Source organism: Ranitomeya variabilis, chromosome 2 (genome assembly GCF_051348905.1).
Source record: "Ranitomeya variabilis isolate aRanVar5 chromosome 2, aRanVar5.hap1, whole genome shotgun sequence".
Taxonomy (NCBI): Eukaryota; Metazoa; Chordata; class Amphibia; order Anura; family Dendrobatidae; genus Ranitomeya; species Ranitomeya variabilis.
In genome coordinates this window covers 894,560,712-894,580,602 of record NC_135233.1, presented here as the reverse complement: position 1 = coordinate 894,580,602, position 19,891 = coordinate 894,560,712, and the positions used below count along the sequence as shown (strand labels likewise).

Sequence of the window (19,891 nt, the reverse complement as noted above, 5' to 3'; positions counted from 1 at the left end):
AAATTTAGTAGAGCTTTGAGAACAAACATCCTCCCAGTCAGTTATAAATGCCGTATCTTCTACCGGAAAGGATGGAAAAACATTAATCCGTAACCCTCTGGGTATCAATTTGAGTCTAATATAATTTTCCAAGAATGCCTTATTCCAATAAATTTTCATTCTTTTATATAATAACTGTTTAATATTATTTTGTAATTCAATGGATTTTCTCTGATCATCAAAATCACCATTACCCTGTTTAAAATTGAAAACACCAGTCAGCTGGTTCTGCCAGGATATTTCTCTGGCCTTATAATCCATCATACAAGTAAGGTTAGCAAAATCTGTGAAAACACAGAAAACAACAATTCAATCAGATGGGTAACCAATTGTATGTAAAACAAATTCTGTCAAGCACAATTTATCAACCAAATCCTCCCAAGAATTTTGTGCAAAAAGACAATATAACATAAAGTAAATATTTATTTTATTGAAAAATTATAATATTAAAATGTATATAAGATAATTAATATAACAGCTGATAGAAGCACATATAATAATCAATATCTAGATATGGGAACATACAAAAATTACATTAATACAAAAATCAAAAATTCTGCTTCTATCAGCTGTTATATTAATTATCTTATATACATTTTAATATTATAATTTTTCAATAAAATAAATATTTACTTTATGTTATATTGTCTTTTTGCACAAAATTCTTGGGAGGATTTGGTTGATAAATTGTGCTTGACAGAATTTGTTTTACATACAATTGGTTACCCATCTGATTGAATTGTTGTTTTCTGTGTTTTCACAGATTTTGCTAACCTTACTTGTATGATGGATTATAAGGCCAGAGAAATATCCTGGCAGAACCAGCTGACTGGTGTTTTCAATTTTAAACAGGGTAATGGTGATTTTGATGATCAGAGAAAATCCATTGAATTGCAAAATAATATTAAACAGTTATTATATAAAAGAATGAAAATTTATTGGAATAAGGCATTCTTGGAAAATTATATTAGACTCAAATTGATACCCAGAGGGTTACGGATTAATGTTTTTCCTTCCTTTCCGGTAGAAGATACGGCATTTATAACTGACTGGGAGGATGTTTGTTCTCAAAGCTCTACTAAATTTATGGAATTGTTGATTGGTCTTAATACTAAATCATTGGCAACATTAGACTCTCAAATTGATATGGCCCAGACTAATTTGAAATCTATGTGTTCTGGTGAAGATCTCAGTGCATTTTCACTGAAAATGAACAAACATTTTGATGAGTGGGAAGCACAGATTCGAGATATTCATTCAAAAAAATTATCAAGAGATATGAATGATTATAAGCAAAAGAAGGTTTATAGATGGAAACGGCCGAATATGCCTATGCATAGTGAAAGAACAACTTCAGTCTCATCTATTTCCTCTTCTGGTGAAATCTCTGATTCCTCAACCAATATGGTGTCTACTCGGTTTGGTAAACAAAAAAGGAAGTGGGACAGGAAAACTGGTTATAACAAGCGAAAGGCCACAGTGGATAATGATACGAATACACCAAAGGTGATTAATTTATCGAGTGAACCTTTGTCTAAAACTGAGACATCTTTATTAGAGAAAGGGTTGTCATTTTCACCTGCCTCTCGTTTTGATCATTTTACAGCTATAAAAGATCTTAATATTTTTGCAAGATCATTAATCTTTAAAAAGTGGTTTCATAATAAAGAAAAAGAACAAAGTCTATCTACACTGGATGAACAAGAAATGCTTGAAATTCTTGTACAACTACAGGAAGAACATTAAACTATATCATTAGGTAAGGTCCCTCAAACTTTGAAACAGAAATCCCAGAGATTTCCGTCGCTATCAGTCTGTCCTAGTGTAGATATTTTTGTACGCATTGTCTCTGAGGAATTTGGGAAAATACCATCGAACATATATTTATATAATTTAACAACGGATGAACGTGCGGCCCTTAACTCTCTTAAGAAAAGGAAAGATGTGGTATTCAAAGCCACCGATAAAGGGGGCAATATTGTGGTCTGGCCTTGTTCAATGTACGAACAAGAGATGAACCGACTTTTAAAAGACCGTCAATGTTACAAGAAACTAACATTTAACCCCCTTATTTCATATAGGGCTCAACTTGGGGGACTATTACAGACTGCACGCGATTCTAATATTATCACCAAAGAGATACAGGAGTTGCTTAATGTTAAAGAACCATCGATACCCACGATATATTTATTACCGAAGATTCACAAAGATCCCACATGTCCACCAGGTAGGCCCATTATTTCTGGGGTTGGAGGCCTAACAGAAAATGTCTGCCGGTATATTGATTCCCATTTAAAACCCCTTGTGGAGACGTTACCGTCATATTTATGTGACACGTCTGACTTACTCCGTAAAATAGAGTCAATGGTTATTGATGATGACATGATATTGGTAACCTGTGACGTAGAAGCACTGTACACAAGTATTAAACATGAGGATGGTCTTAAAGCCTCCAGATATTTTTTAAGTATGTTAAATTTTAATACTGAGGAAATTGATTTTCTTATTTTACTTTTAAAATTTATTTTAACTCATAATTTTTTTACTTTTTTTTACTTTTAACGGCTCCTTCTTCCTGCAGCTCCAGGGAACAGCTATGGGTGCAGCTTGTGCACCCTCCTATGCTAACTTGTTCCTGGGGCTGTGGGAGAGGGAGCTTTTTTCTACGGATACCATGGAACGAGTTGTTTTTTGGACTCGTTTTATTGATGATTTTTTTTTTTATTTGGCGTGGTACTCCTGAGGATCTTTTAAATTTTATTAATGTTTTAAATTGTAATCAACTCAATATTAAATTAACATGCAATTTTGATTTTAATCATGTCGACTTTTTAGATGTCACAATTCGACGTGATAATTTTGGTATTTTACAAACTGATATCTTTCGTAAAAAAACGGCCGTCAATTCGGTGTTACATGCTTCTTCAGCACATCCCAAACATGTCATCAATGCCATTCCAACTGGGCAATTTTTGAGACTTCGGCACTTATGCTCGTCATTTGATGATTTTAAATTGCGAGCTGATGACATGAAAAAGAGATTTATTGATCGAGGATATAGCCACAGAAGTATCAAGAAGGCTTACTATCGTGCCATGAAGACTGAACGTGGGAGTTTAATCTTTCCAAAACACAAACCACAGAAGGATACTAGAGTTAGATTAATTACGGAATATCACTCACAATGGGGTATGATGCATGATATTTTATCTAAGCATTGGACCATACTTACCAGTGATCCTATTTTGAGGGCATACTTACCAGAGCGACCTTGTATAACAGCACGTCGGGCCCGTAATCTAAAAGATCATTTGACTAAGAGCTTTTATCCAATTAACACCCAATCTACATTGTTTCCCTCAATATTTCCTAAACCTATTGAGAAATGGGGGTGTGCTCCATGTGGCAATTGCATTGCCTGTTCCAACATAGATCATGCTTCTACGTTTGTTGGTTCTGACAATAAATCTTACAAGATAACGCAGGCTATTACGTGCAATACGAAAGCTGTTGTATATCATGCCACATGTCCTTGTCAAAAAATATATGTCGGGCTCACAACCAGAAATCTAAAGGTGCGCGTACGAGAACATGTTAGAGAAATTATCGCTGCGGAAAAGGAAACAACATTAGAATATTTGAAAACCTTACCAAGGCATTTTAAGATTCATCACAATTGTGACCCAACTGGCCTTCGAGTAATTGGTATAGACAGAATTATTTCAGACTTACGTGGCGGCAACATTAGTCGCAGACTCGCTCAGAAAGAAACCAGGTGGATCTGGACCCTCCGTACTCTTCAACCTCTGGGTCTTAAGGTACCTTCACACGAAACGACATTATAACGATATCGCTAGCAATCCGTGACGTTGCAGCGTCCTGGCTAGCGATATCGTTTCGTTTGACACGCAGCAGCGATCAGGATCCTGCTGTGATGTCGCTGGTCGCTGAATAAAGTCCAGAACTTTATTTGGTCGTCCGATCGCTGTGTATCGTTGTGTTTGAAAGCAAAAGCAACGATACCAGCGATATTTTACACTGGTAACCAGGGTAAACATCGGGTTACTAAGCGCAGGGCCGCGCTTAGTTACCCGATGTTTACCCTGGTTACTAGCGTAAAATGTAAAAAAAACAAACAGCACATACTCACATTGCGTCCCCTGCAGTCTGCTTCCTCCTCTGACTCAGCGCCGCAAAGTGAAAGTGAAAGCAGCACAGCGGTGACGTCACCGCTCTGCTCTCACTGTACGGCGCTCAGTCAGTCAGGAAGTGGACGCAGGGGGACGTGAATGTAAGTATGTGCTGTTTGTTTTTTTTAGATTTTACGCTGGTAACCAGGGTAAACATCGGGTTACTAAGCGCGGCCCTGCGCTTAGTTACCCGATGTTTACCCTGGTTACCAGGGGACCTCGGCATAGTTGATCGCTGGAGAGCGGTCTGTGTGACAGCTCTCCAGCGACCAAACAGCGACGCTGCAGCGATCGACATCGTTGTCGCTATCGCTGCAGCGTCGCTTCGTGTGAAGGTACCTTAAATGAGAATATAAGCTATTCACCATTTCTCTGATCATCTTTTGTACTCATTTTAATTTTACATTGCATATATTTTATGTGTATGTGCGGTAATTTTAATATTTTAACTAATGTCTTTTTATATTTTCTTTAGTTTTTTATTTATTATTCTATTCTGGGATTGGTTTCCAGCCTATGAGCAGTGAGAAGACTATATGATATTGTTACTGCTATCAACAAATCAGAAGATACATACTTATGTACATGATAACTTATATATGTAGAATTTTTGTATATTTATACATAGGTATTTGTATTTATTGTTATATATATATATGTATTTATATTAATTTTTATATAATGGTATTGATTAAATTATTTATTAATTTAATATATACATCACCATACACTAATATGTATTGATTATGAATTTTTGATATTAGTCACATTTTGGTTATGTATACATGTGTGCATAATTCAGCATATATGTTTTATTAATTTTCTTATATATTTTTCGATTTTTTTGTGACACTTCACATATTATATAATACTTATATATATATTTTTTTTAATGTATTGAGATAGATATATATATAAAAATTTCTGTTTACATAACTAGTTAGTTGCATTATAGGTTCTATCAGTATGCGTTATTTGTTGATAGTATCCATAGTGATAGTGGTATAAATGGACCCAGGATAGTTTTTATACTTTTCAGACCTGCGTACAGGTGATTGTGCGCTTGCGTGGTTTTCCCTGCTGCTGGCCGCATTTGTTCCGGCGTCTGTTTCCTTGGCGGCACGCTCCTGGCGATCCCCTAGTCACGTTATGTGGGTTGGGGAATAGCTTGGTGCGCGTTGTCTTGGTGACGCCGGGCGGATGTGTTCGGCGGCAGGGCATCAGCGCATGCGCCGCATTATATCACCCGGTATTCAGAATCTGGTGCCTGATTGGCTGCCATTTACTTAAATATGCACACCCTGGGCTTGATTGTATACGCCCCCCGGAAGAAGGCTAAACGCCGAAACGTACGTAGGGATCCAGGAGCACTTGGGTATGATGAACTTTTTATAATTTCGCAAATGTACTCTGCCAGGTTATTGCAATTTTTGTTTATTTAGCACTAAGACACTTTACGGGTTCCCAGCTGTGCTTCACACAGATAACACATAGCCACAGGCATTGCAGCACATTGTATAAGCTTTCCAGTAGTGTCTTATATGGATAGTTCCTCTTAGGATACATACATAGGTTCCTAGAGTATCTGATATAGTTTTTTGTAGATAGATTTTTTTACACAAACGTAGTTATCACTGCACTTTTAGCACTTTCTTGTGGTTGTTCCACATTTTGTGTAAGTTTAGTTTGCTGTAATGCACATATTATTTGCAACTTGCACTTTTATTAGATTTTTTTGGCTTTATTCTAGGACATATATGGTTTTCCTTAATTAGCACTAGTGCACTTTGTACTTATACATTTTGTGGATGCAATACTCCTGTGTAACCGTTTTTTTACACAGCTATATATATACATATTAATTCTGTATTGTTAGTGTATATATTTATCTAGGGGTCCATTGTGTCAGCTTTTTATATCTTATTATTGCATTACCTGGATTTTTGTATTAATGTAATTTTTGTATGTTCCCATATCTAGATATTGATTATTATATGTGCTTCTATCAGCTGTTATATTAATTATCTTATATACATTTTAATATTATAATTTTTCAATAAAATAAATATTTACTTTATATTATATTGTCTTTTTGCACAAAATTCTTGGGAGGATTAGGTACATAGTGACTGTAGACTTTTGTCCGGACAACCCCTTTAACCCCTTCATGACCTTGGGATATTCCGTTTTTCCGTGTTCGTTTTTCGCTCCCCTCCTTCCCAGAGCCATAACTTTTTTATTTTTCCGTCAATATTGCCACGTGAAGGGCTTATTTTTTGCGGGACGAGTTGTACTTTTGAACGACATCATTGGTTTTACCATATCGTGTACTAGAAAACGGGGAAAAAAATTCCAAGTGCGGTGAAATTGCAAAAAAAGTGCAGTCCCACACTTGTTTTTTGTTTGGCTTTTTTGCTCGGTTCACTAAATGCTAAAACTGACCTGCCATTGTGATTCTTCAGGTCATTACGAGTTCATAGACATCTAACATGACTTGGTTATTTTTTATCTAAGTGGTGAAAAAAAAAATCCAAACTTGGCTAAAAAAAAAAAAATTTGCGCCATATTCCGATACCCGTAGCGTCACCATTTTTAATGATCTGCGGTCGGTTTTGCGTGCCGAGCTGGCGTTTTTAATGATACCATTTTGGTGCAAATACGTTCTTTTGATCACCCGTTATTGCATTTGTATTTTTTTTAATCATGTATTTTTTATTAAAGCATATGACACGCTATTAACACAGTCTGATACAATTTCCAGACAAATACCGTACATTAGATATATGACCTGATAATATATTTTTATTTTACTAAACAACACCCTTACCACCTAACCAACCCCCCTCCCCCCAATCTCTTGCCCATTATCCAATACAACCATCTGACATCACCTCTTGAGAAAAGATAACAAGCTTTACAAAAACACGCCTGTACATGTAGGCGTTCCCCCAGAATCAACTACACAACACCCATACTACTTTGCAGTAAGGGTACTGTCACACTCTGCAACTTTCCAACGATCACGACCAGCGATACGACCTGGCCGTGATCGTTGGAAAGTCGTTGTGTGGTCGCTGGGGAGCTGTCACACAGACAGCTCTCCAGCGACCAACGATGCCGAAGGCCCCGGGTAACCAGGGTAAACATCGGGTTACTAAGCGCAGGGCCGCGCTTAGTAACCTGATGTTTACCGTGGTTACCAGCGTAAAAGTAAAAAAAAAAAAAAACAGTACATACTTACATTCCGGTGTCCTTCAGGTCCCTTGCCGTCTGCTTCCCGCACTGACTGAGTGCCGCCGTAAAGTGAAAGCAGATCACAGCGGTGACGTCACCGCTGTGCTCTGTACTGCCTTACGGCCGGCAGTCAGTCAGTGCGGGAAGCAGACGGCAAGGGACCTGAAGGACACCGGAATGTAAGTATGTACTGTTTTTTTTTTTTTTTACTTTTACGCTGGTAACCACGGTAAACATCGGGTTACTAAGCGCGGCCCTGCGCTTAGTAACCCGATGTTTACCCTTGTTACAAGCGAACGCATCGCTGGATCGCTGTCACACACAACGATCCAGCGATGACAGCGGGAGATCCAGCGACGAAATAAAGTTCCAAGCGATCTGCTACGACGTACTCAGCAGGGTCCCTGATCGCTGCTGCGTGTCAGACACAGCGATATCGCATGGATATCGCTGGAACGTCACAGATCGTACCGTCGTAGCGACAAAAGTGCCACTGTGTGACAGTACCCTTACTCAGCAGACGCCATACCTGGGTAATCCATCCATCCACCCACCCACCCCATAAATAATCTTGTTGTTATCTTGTTGATAAATTCCTTTTTCTCTGGCGGTTTTTCATCCAACCAGTGCATTGCGATAAGCTTTCTTGCAGCATATAACAATCTTGCGATAGTCAGCCTTCCACATTCATCCGTAGCAATATCATCCATACAGCCCAAAAGGCAAGTCAGCGGGTTACGCACCACATCTACTCCTGTCACCTCCTGGATCAAGTTAAGCACCTTCACCCAGAAGGGTTGGAGGCGAGCACACGACCACATCATATGTAGCAGATCAGCGCCTTCCTCACCACACCTGGGACATTCTGAGCCTCTGTCCTGCCTTCCTCATCCATGCCGGGGTCCTGTACACCCTATACACCAGGTATAACTGTGACACCCTCTTAGCCTCACTCAGGGAAGCCCTGGGGATATATTGAAGTATGGACTCCCACTGGGACTCCGACAAGGGGACCACATCCGCCACCCATTTCTCCTTAATCCTTAACGGATGCTTCAATAAAAAGGTATCCATCAGACCCCTGTACATCAAGGTAATGAACCCCCTCGTACTCCTCCGAGGCCCAATAAGATTCAACAAGCTATCTGACTGCAGATTCACGCGCGACACCTCCTTGTGACAGTTTAGGGCATGTCTCAACTGCAGGTACTGAAAGAATGACTTCTGGGTTAAAGGAAACTCAGTCCTAAGTGTCTCGAATGTTTTAATAACATCTCCATCAAGCAACTGAGACACGAACCAAATGCCAATGCGCCTCCACTGACCGAACCCCCGCAATCTCATAAGCTCTGCCAACTTGGGTTCAAACCAAATTGCCGTATATCTCGTAAATTCCGTTACTCCCCTCCATTGCTTAATTTTCTGCCATACTTTCCCCATCATAGCTATTGTTGGGAATTTTTGGGGTTCATTCTGAATCTACCTGCTTCAAGACTGGCCAACAATGGGCCCTTCCCTACCGCGCGTTCAATGATTATCCCCTCTGAAGTTATTGCATTTTAATGCAATGTCACGGCGACCAAAAAAATGTAATTCTGGCGTTTCGAATTTTTTTCTCGCTACGCTGTTTAGCGATCAGGTTAATGCTTTTTTTTATTGATAGATTGGGCGATTCTGAATGCGGCTGGGGATATTAGATTACAAGCACCACTCCGGTGCTGAAAAAAAATGCTGGAGTCATGCTTTAAGCCTTCTTTGCATACAATTTGGGGGGTTCAAAGTACTTTTTATGCAGCCCTCTGATTAACTAATGGATTTAGAAAGCTGTCTTCATGTCACTAATGATGGTGAGGATGGTTTTTAGGGGATAATCCTACTGACAAGTTACCATGAGCGAAACTGATCAGCTGTAGACAATATTGTCTGTGGTTTGTCAGAAGATGGCGTTTTGTAAATATGTTAATAACATTGATCACCTAAGCATCAGGGCCGCTCTCACACATTGACTGCAGACTTAGGGTACCGTCACACATTGAAATTTCCATCGCTACGACGTTACGATTCGTGACGTTCTAGCGATATCGTTACGATATCGCAGTGTCTGACACGCAGCAGCGATCAGGGATCCTGCTGAGAATCGTACGTCGTAGCAGATCGTATGGAACTTTCTTTCGTCGCTTGATCACCCGCTGACATCGCTGGATCGTTGTGTGTGACAGCGATCCAGCGATGTCTTCGCTTGTAACCAGGGTAAACATCGGGTAACTAAGCGCAGGGCCGCGCTTAGTAACCCGATGTTTACCCTGGTTACAAGCGTAAACGTAAAAAAACAAACCGTACATGCTCACCCGTCGGTGTCCTTCAGGTCCCTTGCCGTCTGCTTCCTGCTCTGAGTGCCGGCCGGAAAGTGAGAGCAGATCACAGCGGTGCTGCGATCTGCTCTCACTGTACGGCTGCACTCAGAGCAGGAAGCAGACGGCAAGGGACCTGAAGGACACCGACGGGTGAGTATGTACTGTTTGTTTTTTTACGTTTACGCTGGTAACCAGGGTAAACATCGGGTTACTAAGTGCGGCCCTGCGCTTAGTTACCCGATGTTTACCCTGGTTACCCGGGGACTTCGGCATCGCTCCAGCGCCGTGATTGCAACGTGTGACCGCAGTCTACGACGCTGGAGCGATATTCATACGATCGCTGCGACGTCACGGATCGTGCCGTCGCAGCGATGAAAATTTCAATGTGTGACGGTACCCTTAGCGATTTGGACCGGACAACCCATTTAAATGTTTTATAAAGTCTCTCGACAAAACCATAGTGTTTTCATATGCTTTTCATGTTTTTTATTCTCTAGGTGGAGCTCTTGCTGAGGGATTTCAGATAAGGTTCTTGGAGTTCCAGAGATTTGAAAAGCTGTTTGAGGTAAAGTGTTACCCCCTTAGTATGAAACTTTTCTATAATGGGGTCCTTCGACCATTCTGGTTATTTAGTGAGGGTGAACGTAGTAGCGCACTTCTCGTGCCTCCTAGTTTAGGCCAGAAGTGTACGGGTACAGCAGTCATTCATCATAAAGGACCGATGATGTCTGGTCACTTTCTGGACTATTACATGCATCTCATTTTCTGGAGGGGATTATCTGTAGTCTAGATGAACCTGTGTATTCGTCATATGCTTCCTGTGGTTACTAACCTCTCTCCTGTTCTAGTTCTTCCTCTTTGTCCGTTCCTCTCTAATCTAGCTCTAGCAGTGTGCGCTAACCTTTCAGCCTGTTGTTCATCATTGCTGACCCCTAGATTCACTTCTTTGGGGGACAATAACCCCTTTCATTTACTTTTCTGTATTCTTAACTCTTTAATTTTGTTATAATTTGTTTTGTTTATTATCTTTTACACCTAGACAGACATTATCCAGTCCTTAACATTGAAATTGCAACACCAAGAGGGAAAAGTCATGGAATTCTGGAATTCACATGATCGATAGACGTGTTTTGCAATCACATCACATTTTGGTCCAAGGGCCACATTGCCATACTGAACCAATCCCAAGGGCCGCAGAAAAATTTAAAGGGATACTTACATGAGTAAATCACTAGAAACACCATCAGTACATTAATACATCAGCACAACCAAGTTTTCAGTATTTGAGGAAGATTTAGAGAGTTTCTGCTCCAAATAAAATCAGTATGAATACTCACTAACAAACAGTTTTTGCGGCATAAACTTACCAAATCCTCCTCATAATCTCAAATCTCGTTTTAAGTATTTCTAAATTTCAAAATGGCCATGAAGCACGATATGGATAGCTACATGTACAAGGTCAAAACCACCATCAGTACATGTATGCAGTGTCAGAACCACCATCAGTACATGAATGCCACACCAGAACCACCATCAGTACATGAATGCCAACCACCATTAGTAAATGTTTACACAAACAAGCTTAGTACAGTGATCATATGTAATCAGCCCCATATATTTTTATATTGCTTAAACCCACAATTCCCAGTATGTCCTTAACAATTATAAGGAGATCCTGGACGTTGTTGTCACCAGCCATCAGTGCACCATACACTGAAGAGACGTAGTCCGTATCACAAATACGTGTTTGCATCCAGGTAAGCTTATAGCTGACATCCCCTCTGATTCAAGTCGTTCCCATCACTTTTGTATCATTGTAGTACAGACGCCATGATGAGATTTTACACCCAGAGCTTGTCTCTGCAAACTACTCTCTTCTCTGTCTTCAGCAGCATATCCTTAGAAGGTGCCTTTAGAAATACAAGTATATTTTTACTGCCCCATAAATATAAATATCTCCCATGCTGCGCCCATAAATAAATAGTTGCCCCTCACTGTGTTTCCTAGACAAAAATATCTCCCTCACACTTCCCTTCGCCATACTGTCTCCCCATACCACCCCTCTCCATAATGTCCCCCCAAATTGCAGCTTTCCATAATCTCACCTACACTGCATCTTTGCATAGTTTCCCCCACCGTGCACTATACTAAGATCCCATTAACAACCCCCTAACTGCCCTATAATGTCTCTTATTTCCTCATTACCCCTAATGTCCCCCTTAATGTTCTTCATTTCTCCATAATGTCACCCATTGCTGCTGTCCCAGAGTGACAGGTCTCGCGCTGCACACTCACCTAAGGAGAGCCCCTTCACTCAACGACTGTTTTTCAGAGTCAAAAATACCTGGCTGTAAATATCCAGCCGGCATCTGATACCTGCTGCCCGAACCACAGGCATCATGTATTGGCTGTCAGGTTCTCTCTAAATGGGGCTAGGAAGGATAATATTTGAGCATGCAAATACTGAGCTCAGCTGCCATCCATATAGTTTATCTGGCAGGCTGTGACCCGTAATCCCCCTCACCCCACCCATACACCTTATAGTCGGCAGATCCTTCTGACCATCTAATGGATGTAGGGGGCCTCCTGCCCGCTCCTTTGTTCTCCAGATAAGTCTAGCAGCGCAGTACTCTGCGTTTCCCATAGAGAACACATGAGCTCTTGGCCAAGCGTTCATACATATGGAGATGAGGTGTATGGGGGCCGTTGAGGTAATTTTGAACATATAAACCCGGCTTGAGAGAGAAGTCGGTAGAACAATATGGCTGCCATGGCCACTATCTGCATGTATTCTAGTCTGGGAAACAATCCGAGCATTGCTCCTTACCATTATATAATATGCAGAGGACTAAGAGTGCAAACCGCTTTTGTACTCCTGTCGTGATCAGTGCTGTGGGGAACATTCAATAGGAGGTGTGCCCCTGATTCTCAGACGTCAGGTGCTCCGGCGTACATCTATGTAGTAATCCATGTGTCCATTACTGATGAATAAACGCTTCATCATACACACTTGGACGTGCCCCATCCTCACAAAGCAACAATCACTTTTCAAAAAGTTGGTGGAACTGGCATTAAAATGTGAACAGTCGCAGCTCAGGGATGATTGTTTCTGATGATTTTCCTTTTTACCCCTCCTCTTCCGTCACCATGTGATTCATTCATCCTCTGTTACCGCCACTCCTGCTCTTTTGTACTAATACACATTACTGTGCCGTGCAGTGGAGGAGGAGGCCGGAGCCTGCTGTCTCATCATACTTCATGTTTCTGTTGGATTTTGCCATGCTTTCTTTTGCTTTTGAGTTTTATTCAAGCAGCAACCAGTCCTTTCCTCGGGCACTGGCTGGTGCCATCTGCCGTGTGCTATTCCTGCCTGCTTTGGATGGGATCACAGTAATGTGTTGTGACTTGGGCCCCACAGGAGTGTATCTCGCAGTCAGCAGTGAAAACTAAGTTTGAGCAGCACACTATCAGAGCTAAGCAAATCACAGACACTGTGAAAGCCATAATGGATGCCATTAACGTGGAGGCCGCTGATAAGAGGTAGGCCCAACTGCTTTTCTATTCTCTATATAGCACAGGGGGTCTCTGTACCAAACAAGGAGCAGGCTTAAGGTACCTTCACACGAAACGACACTGCAGCGATAGCGACAACGATGCCGATCGCTGCAGCGTCGCTGTTTGATCGCTGGAGAGCTGTCACACAGACCGCTCTCCAGCGACCAACGATGCCGAGGTCTCCGGGTAACCAGGGTAAACATCGGGTTGCTAAGCGCAGGGCCGCGCTTAGTAACCCGATGTTTACCCTGGTTACCAGCGTAAAATGTAAAAAAAGCAAACAGTACATACTTACATTCGCGTCCCCCGGCGTCCGCTTCCTGCACTGACTGACTGACTGAGCACCGGCAGTAGCAGGGCACAGCGGTGACGTCACCGCTGTGCTGTGCTTTCACTTTCACTTTGCGGCGCTCAGTCAGTGTGGGAAGCAGACAGCGGGGGATGCGAATGTAAGTATGTACTGTTTGTTTTTTTTACATTTTACGCTGGTAACCAGGGTAAACATCGGGTTACTAAGCGCGGCCCTGTGCTTAGTAACCCGATGTTTACCCTGGTTACCAGTGTAAAATATCGCTGGTATCGTTGCTTTTGCTGTCAAACACAACGATACACGGCGATCGGACGACCAAATAAAGTTCTGAACTTTATTCCGCGACCAGCAACATCACAGCAGGATCCTGATCGCTGCTGCGTGTCAAACTAAACGATATCGCTAGCCAGGACGCTGCAACGTCACGGATCGCTAGCGATATCGTTGCAAAGTCGTTTCGTGTGAAGGTACCTTTAAAGGGTTCAGCTCCAAAAGATGAGGCGATCATCACACAGTGGGGTCCCTACTCCTCCTCTGTTGTATTGTCATATTAATGTTGAGCCCCTGAAATTGTAATATCTTTTTCTGATGTTTAGAATTTCATAGCCAGCAAAATCCATGTACAGACTAGTCTTTACATCTAAACTAGTAAATTTAGTAGTTTTTTTCTAAAATGGTTCACACTATAATGGTTTGATGATACCAACATTTGATACGATATCACGGCCTGGTACTGATGTTTCTAGAACGGACCGGGGGCACTATATGCAGAAGGGTAACAAAAAACTGGTTGAGTCGTAAATGGTAGATTCTGTAAATGAGATGGTCTACACTGGGGACCACAAGGATCTGCGGCAGACCCCGTTTTTTTATAATCTCTTTATTATTGACCTTCAGTACAGGAATCAGAGTGAAGTGTCTTCCTTTGCTGATGGCGCAAAGCTTTGTAGGATAATAAAAACTGAGCGAGATTGTAAAATATTTCAGATCGTTCTGTATGAGATGCCTACATGGGCAAACACTTAGCAAATAAGGTTTAATATAGATAAATGTAGAGTAATGCACATAGGACAGAGTAATCCTACTGCTTCATACACATTAAATGGGAGTGTACTCGGGACTACAGAACACGAGCAGGACTTGGGTATTCTCATTACCTGTAAACTGAGCAGCAGTACTCAATGTCAAGCAGCAGTCGCAAAAGGAAACAAAATTGTAGGCTGTATAAAAACAGAGAGAAAATCCTGTGATCCCAACTTGTTACCCCTCTATAAATCGCTTGTGAGGCCACATCTACAATATGGGATCCGGTTTTGGGCTCCACATTCTAATAGGTTATTCAGAAATTAGTGAGTTCAAAGGGGGCAACTAGAATATTACAAGATTATTACAATTGATGGAAGGCCTCTCATATGGTGAGAGGTTGGAAAAGTTGGGCTTGTTTAGCTTGAAAAAAAAATGTCTCAGAGGCGATCTCATTTATATGTTTAAATACTGGCACGTGACTTATTCCTTACAAAGAACCAGGGGGACATTTATTACGCGTGGAGGAAAGGGTTCTTTACAGTTAGAGCAGTCAGACTGTGGAATGCCCGACCACAAGAGGCAGTAGTGACTGATACAATGACCGCATTGAAAAAGGGCTGGATGCGTTCCTAGAGACATGGTATTAAGGGCATAAATAATTTTGAAAGGCCGATATTGATGGGCATTTGTCTTTGTTCAACTCATAACTACGAACATCTAACCGCTCAAATTGAGTAGGAATTCACTGTCAAAATCAGAGTATTTAGTTTCATTAGTGTACTGTAGACTTTTAGTATTTTAGCCACATACAATGAGATTTTATGTAGGCTTTATTGGTAAAAGTGGATATTCCCATTTCCAGGGTGAATGCAATAGAGAACCGAGAATACCAGGTGGACAGGCTGGAGTTTATACAGAGTCAGATGCAGATCCTTTCTGAAGATGTCCGGAAAAGAATCCTCTATATCACTGACGTAGTGAACAAGCAGGTGAGGCTTGCCTGGCTTCCATGTATGAGCGGCTGTCCTGCACCTGTCTACCCTGGTACAGTGGTGGCCGGCCGCTAGGTGCCCCGCTCTTCAAATATAGTGCAGCCAAAAACGCACATTTAGAATTGTGGAAAATGAAGAAAAGCTGGCGTATGCCATAAAAGATCCAAACTGCAGGTCCAGATGCTCTTACTCCCACCAGTCACTGAACGAGGCAGATCATGCTATACATTCCTTGTCTGAGAGGAAAGGGCAAACCGCTCACATTTCTTGGCCTGTGCTACACCTTCGCCTTATACACACATTGAGATGTAATACACTTTTCAAAGTTCTCTTACATGTTCTGTCCTCAGACCCCACACCGATCACTCAGAATACCATATAGCAGTCCTGACTGCAGTGTCCTGAGGGAGCGCCGTAATGTGGTACTGAGACCCCCACACCGATCACTCAGAATACCATATAGCAGTCCTGACTGCAGTGTCCTGAGGGAGCGCCGTCATGTGGTACTGAGACCCCCACACCGATCACTCAGAATACCATATAGCAGTCCTGACTGCAGTGTCCTGAGGGAGCGCCGTAATGTGGTACTGAGACCCCCACACCGATCACTCAGAATACCATATAGCAGTCCTGACTGCAGTGTCCTGAGGGAGCGCCGTAATGTGGTTCTGAGACCCCCACACCGATCACTCAGAATACCATATAGCAGTCCTGACTGCAGTGTCCTGAGGGAGCGCCGTAATGTGGTACTGAGACCCTCACACGATCACTCAGAATACCATATAGCAGTCCTGACTGCAGTGTCCTGAGGGAGCGCCGTCATGTGGTACTGAGACCCCCACACCGATCACTCAGAATACCATATAGCAGTCCTGACTGCAGTGTCCTGAGGGAGCGCCGTAATGTGGTACTGAGACCCCCACACCGATCACTCAGAATACCATATAGCAGTCCTGACTGCAGTGTCCTGAGGGAGCGCCGTAATGTGGTACTGAGACCCCCACACCGATCACTCAGAATACCATATAGCAGTCCTGACTGCAGCATCCTGAGGGAGCGCCGTAATGTGGTACTGAGACCCACACACCGATCACTCAGAATACCATATAGCAGTCCTGACTGCAGTGTCCTGAGGGAGTGCAGTAATGTGGTACTGAGACCCTCACACCGATCACTCAGAATACCATATAGCAGTCCTGACTGCAGTGTCCTGAGGGAGCGCCGTAATGTGGTACTGAGACCCACACACCGATCACTCAGAATACCATATAGCAGTCCTGACTGCAGTGTCCTGAGGGAGCGCCGTAATGTGGTACTGAGACCCTCACACCGATCACTCAGAATACCATATAGCAGTCCTGACTGCAGTGTCCTGAGGGAGCGCCGTAATGTGGTACTGAGACCCCCACACCGATCACTCAGAATACCATATAGCAGTCCTGACTGCAGTGTCCTGAGGGAGCGCCGTAATGTGGTACTGAGACCCCCACACCGATCACTGAGAATACCATATAGCAGTCCTGACTGCAGTGTCCTGAGGGAGCGCCGTAATGTAGTACTGAGACCCCCACACAATCACTCAGAATACCATATAGCAGTCCTGACTGCAGTGTCCTGAGGGAGCGCCGTAATGTGGTACTGAGACCCCACACCGATCACTCAGAATACCATATAGCAGTCCTGACTGCAGTGTCCTGAGGGAGCGCCGTAATGTGGTACTGAGACCCACACACCGATCACTCAGAATACCATATAGCAGTCCTGACTGCAGTGTCCTGAGGGAGCGCCGTAATGTGGTACTGAGACCCTCTCACCGATCACTCAGAATACCATATAGCAGTCCTGACTGCAGTGTCCTGAGGGAGTGCAGTAATGTGGTACTGAGACCCCACACCGATCACTCAGAATACCATATAGCAGTCCTGACTGCAGTGTCCTGAGGGAGCGCCGTAATGTGGTTCTGAGACCCCCACACCGATCACTCAGAATACCATATAGCAGTCCTGACTGCAGTGTCCTGAGGGAGCGCCGTAATGTGGTACTGAGACCCTCACACCGATCACTCAGAATACCATATAGCAGTCCTGACTGCAGTGTCCTGAGGGAGCGCCGTAATGTGGTACTGAGACCCCCCACTGAGCACTCCGATACCTTTCACTCCTGCATGACCACAAGCCAAGAGCGGTGTGTGGACTCAGACTTGCTGTAGAGCCAGTCCCCCTTTCTGTGTGTGCATTCTTGTAGGACCTGAGCACTTATGAATAGTAGTTTGGAAAAATGTATGTGTAAATTGAAGGAGGAGGAATACACAGAACGATGTCTCCCTAACACCAGTAGTCCATGGATCCCTGCCCTTTCATGGGTGTGAGATGGATGTATATTTCTTACACATGACACGTTCATGTAATTGCCCCCCACGTTCCAGCAGTTTTCTCCGATAATGGCGCTCCGTGTACAATTGGTGTAACTGAGCTGTGGATCGGGTGCCTGATGTCTCGTTTTATGCCGGCAGGTTTCGGAAGCCATGGTGGACGAGATTTGCCACCTATCCCTTCTAGTGGACAAGTTTGATGGAGACTTCCACCCATTACCACAGTTTCTGAAGCATTATAAGAATGTAAGTGACCATCCCCGCACATACATGGATCCGTGCTGTATGCTGTGCACATTGCGTCTGAGGCAGACCGTCAGTATATACCATGGGAAAGCTCCCAGCATATACACGTCTCTCTATGCCTGGGGGGGTGCCATCTCCAAGCCGGTATACAATACACACTTTCCTATAGAGACCACTGATATACACTACATGTTCTGGAATGGATCCCTATGGGTGACGTTGGCCCCCTGATGCCCGCACAGTGCCATTATTAGGAAGTATATGTCAGGATTATAGAACCAAGGCTACCATTTTTTTTGTATGCCAGTCTTAATGAAGGGAGTGTTGGAGTAAGTTGTGCTAAATCAAAGAGAATCTGTCAGCAGGTTTTTGCTACCCCATGTGACAGCAACCTGATGTAGAGGCCCTTATTTCAGTGATGTGTCAATTATTGACTGCTTGCTATAGATTTTATAAAATTGCTGCTATATCCCCGGGAAGATTTTCACTAGAGGACTACAACCACTGGCAAAAATTATGGAATCACCGGCCTTGGAGGATGTTTATTCAGTTGTTTAGTTTTGTAGAAAAAATTAGATCACAGACATGGCACAAAACTAAAGTCATTTCAAACAGCAACTTTCTGGCTTTAAGAAATACTAAAAGAAATCAATAACAAAAATGTGGTAGTCAGTAATGGTTACTTTTTTAACCAAGCATAGGGAAAAAAAATATGGAATCACTCAATTCTGAGGAAAAAATTGTGAAAAACAAACAAAAAAACACTCCAAAACATCACTAGTATTTTGTTGCACCACCTCTGGCTTTTATAACAGCTTGCAGTCTCTGAGGCATGGACCTAATGAGTGTCAAACAGTACTCTTCATCAATCTGGCTCCAACTTTCTCTGATTGCTGTTGCCAGATCAGCTTTGCAGGTTGGAGCCTTGTCATGGACCATTTTCTTCAACTTCCACCAAAGATTTTCAATTGGATTGAGATCCGGACTATTTGCAGGCCATGACATTGACCTTATGTGTATTTTTTCAATGAATGTTTTCACAGTTTTTCCTCTATGGCAGGATGCATTATCATCTTGTAAAATGATTTCATCAGCCCCAAACATCCTTTCAATTGATGGGATAAGTAAAGTCTCCAAAATATCAACATAAACTTGTGCATTTATTGAAGATGTAATGACAGCCATCTCCCCAGTGCCTTTACCTGACATGCAGCCCCATATCATCAATGACTGTGGAAATTTGCATGTTCTCTTCAGGCAGTCATCTTTATAAATCTCATTGGAACAGCACCAAACAAAAGTTCCAGCATCATCACCTTGTCCAATGCAGATTCGCGATTCATCACTGATTATGGCTTTCATCCAGTCATCCACAGTCCACGATTGCTTTTCCTTAGCCCATTGTAACCTTGTTTTTTTTCTGTTTAGGTGTTAATGATGACTTTCGTTGAGCTTTTATGTATGTAAATCCCATTATCTTTAGGTGGTTTCTTACAGTTCAGTCACAGACGTTGACTCCAGTTTCCACCCATTCGTTCCTCATTTGTTTTGTTGTGCATTTCCTGTTTTGGAGA

The 19,891-nt window shown here is 42.5% G+C and overlaps 1 protein-coding gene and 1 long non-coding RNA gene across 7 annotated transcripts in view; both read left to right on the top strand.

Annotated features, from left to right (window-relative positions):
- Positions 1-19,891, top strand: part of MFN1 (mitofusin 1) — a 189,640-nt gene that overhangs the window by 163,704 nt on the left and 6,045 nt on the right. For all 6 annotated transcript variants that reach the window (XM_077290481.1, XM_077290477.1, XM_077290475.1 and 3 more), the window contains exons 9-12: positions 10,315-10,382; positions 13,236-13,357; positions 15,571-15,697; positions 18,213-18,317. In XM_077290481.1, coding sequence (XP_077146596.1) covers positions 10,315-10,382; positions 13,236-13,357; positions 15,571-15,697; positions 18,213-18,317 — 422 coding nt within the window. The remainder of the gene's footprint in view (positions 1-10,314; positions 10,383-13,235; positions 13,358-15,570; positions 15,698-18,212; positions 18,318-19,891) is intronic.
- LOC143810005 (uncharacterized) lies at positions 1,695-4,789 on the top strand. The gene is made up of 3 exons (XR_013222587.1): positions 1,695-1,798; positions 2,121-2,266; positions 4,705-4,789. It is a non-coding gene; the product is annotated as an uncharacterized LOC143810005 (long non-coding RNA).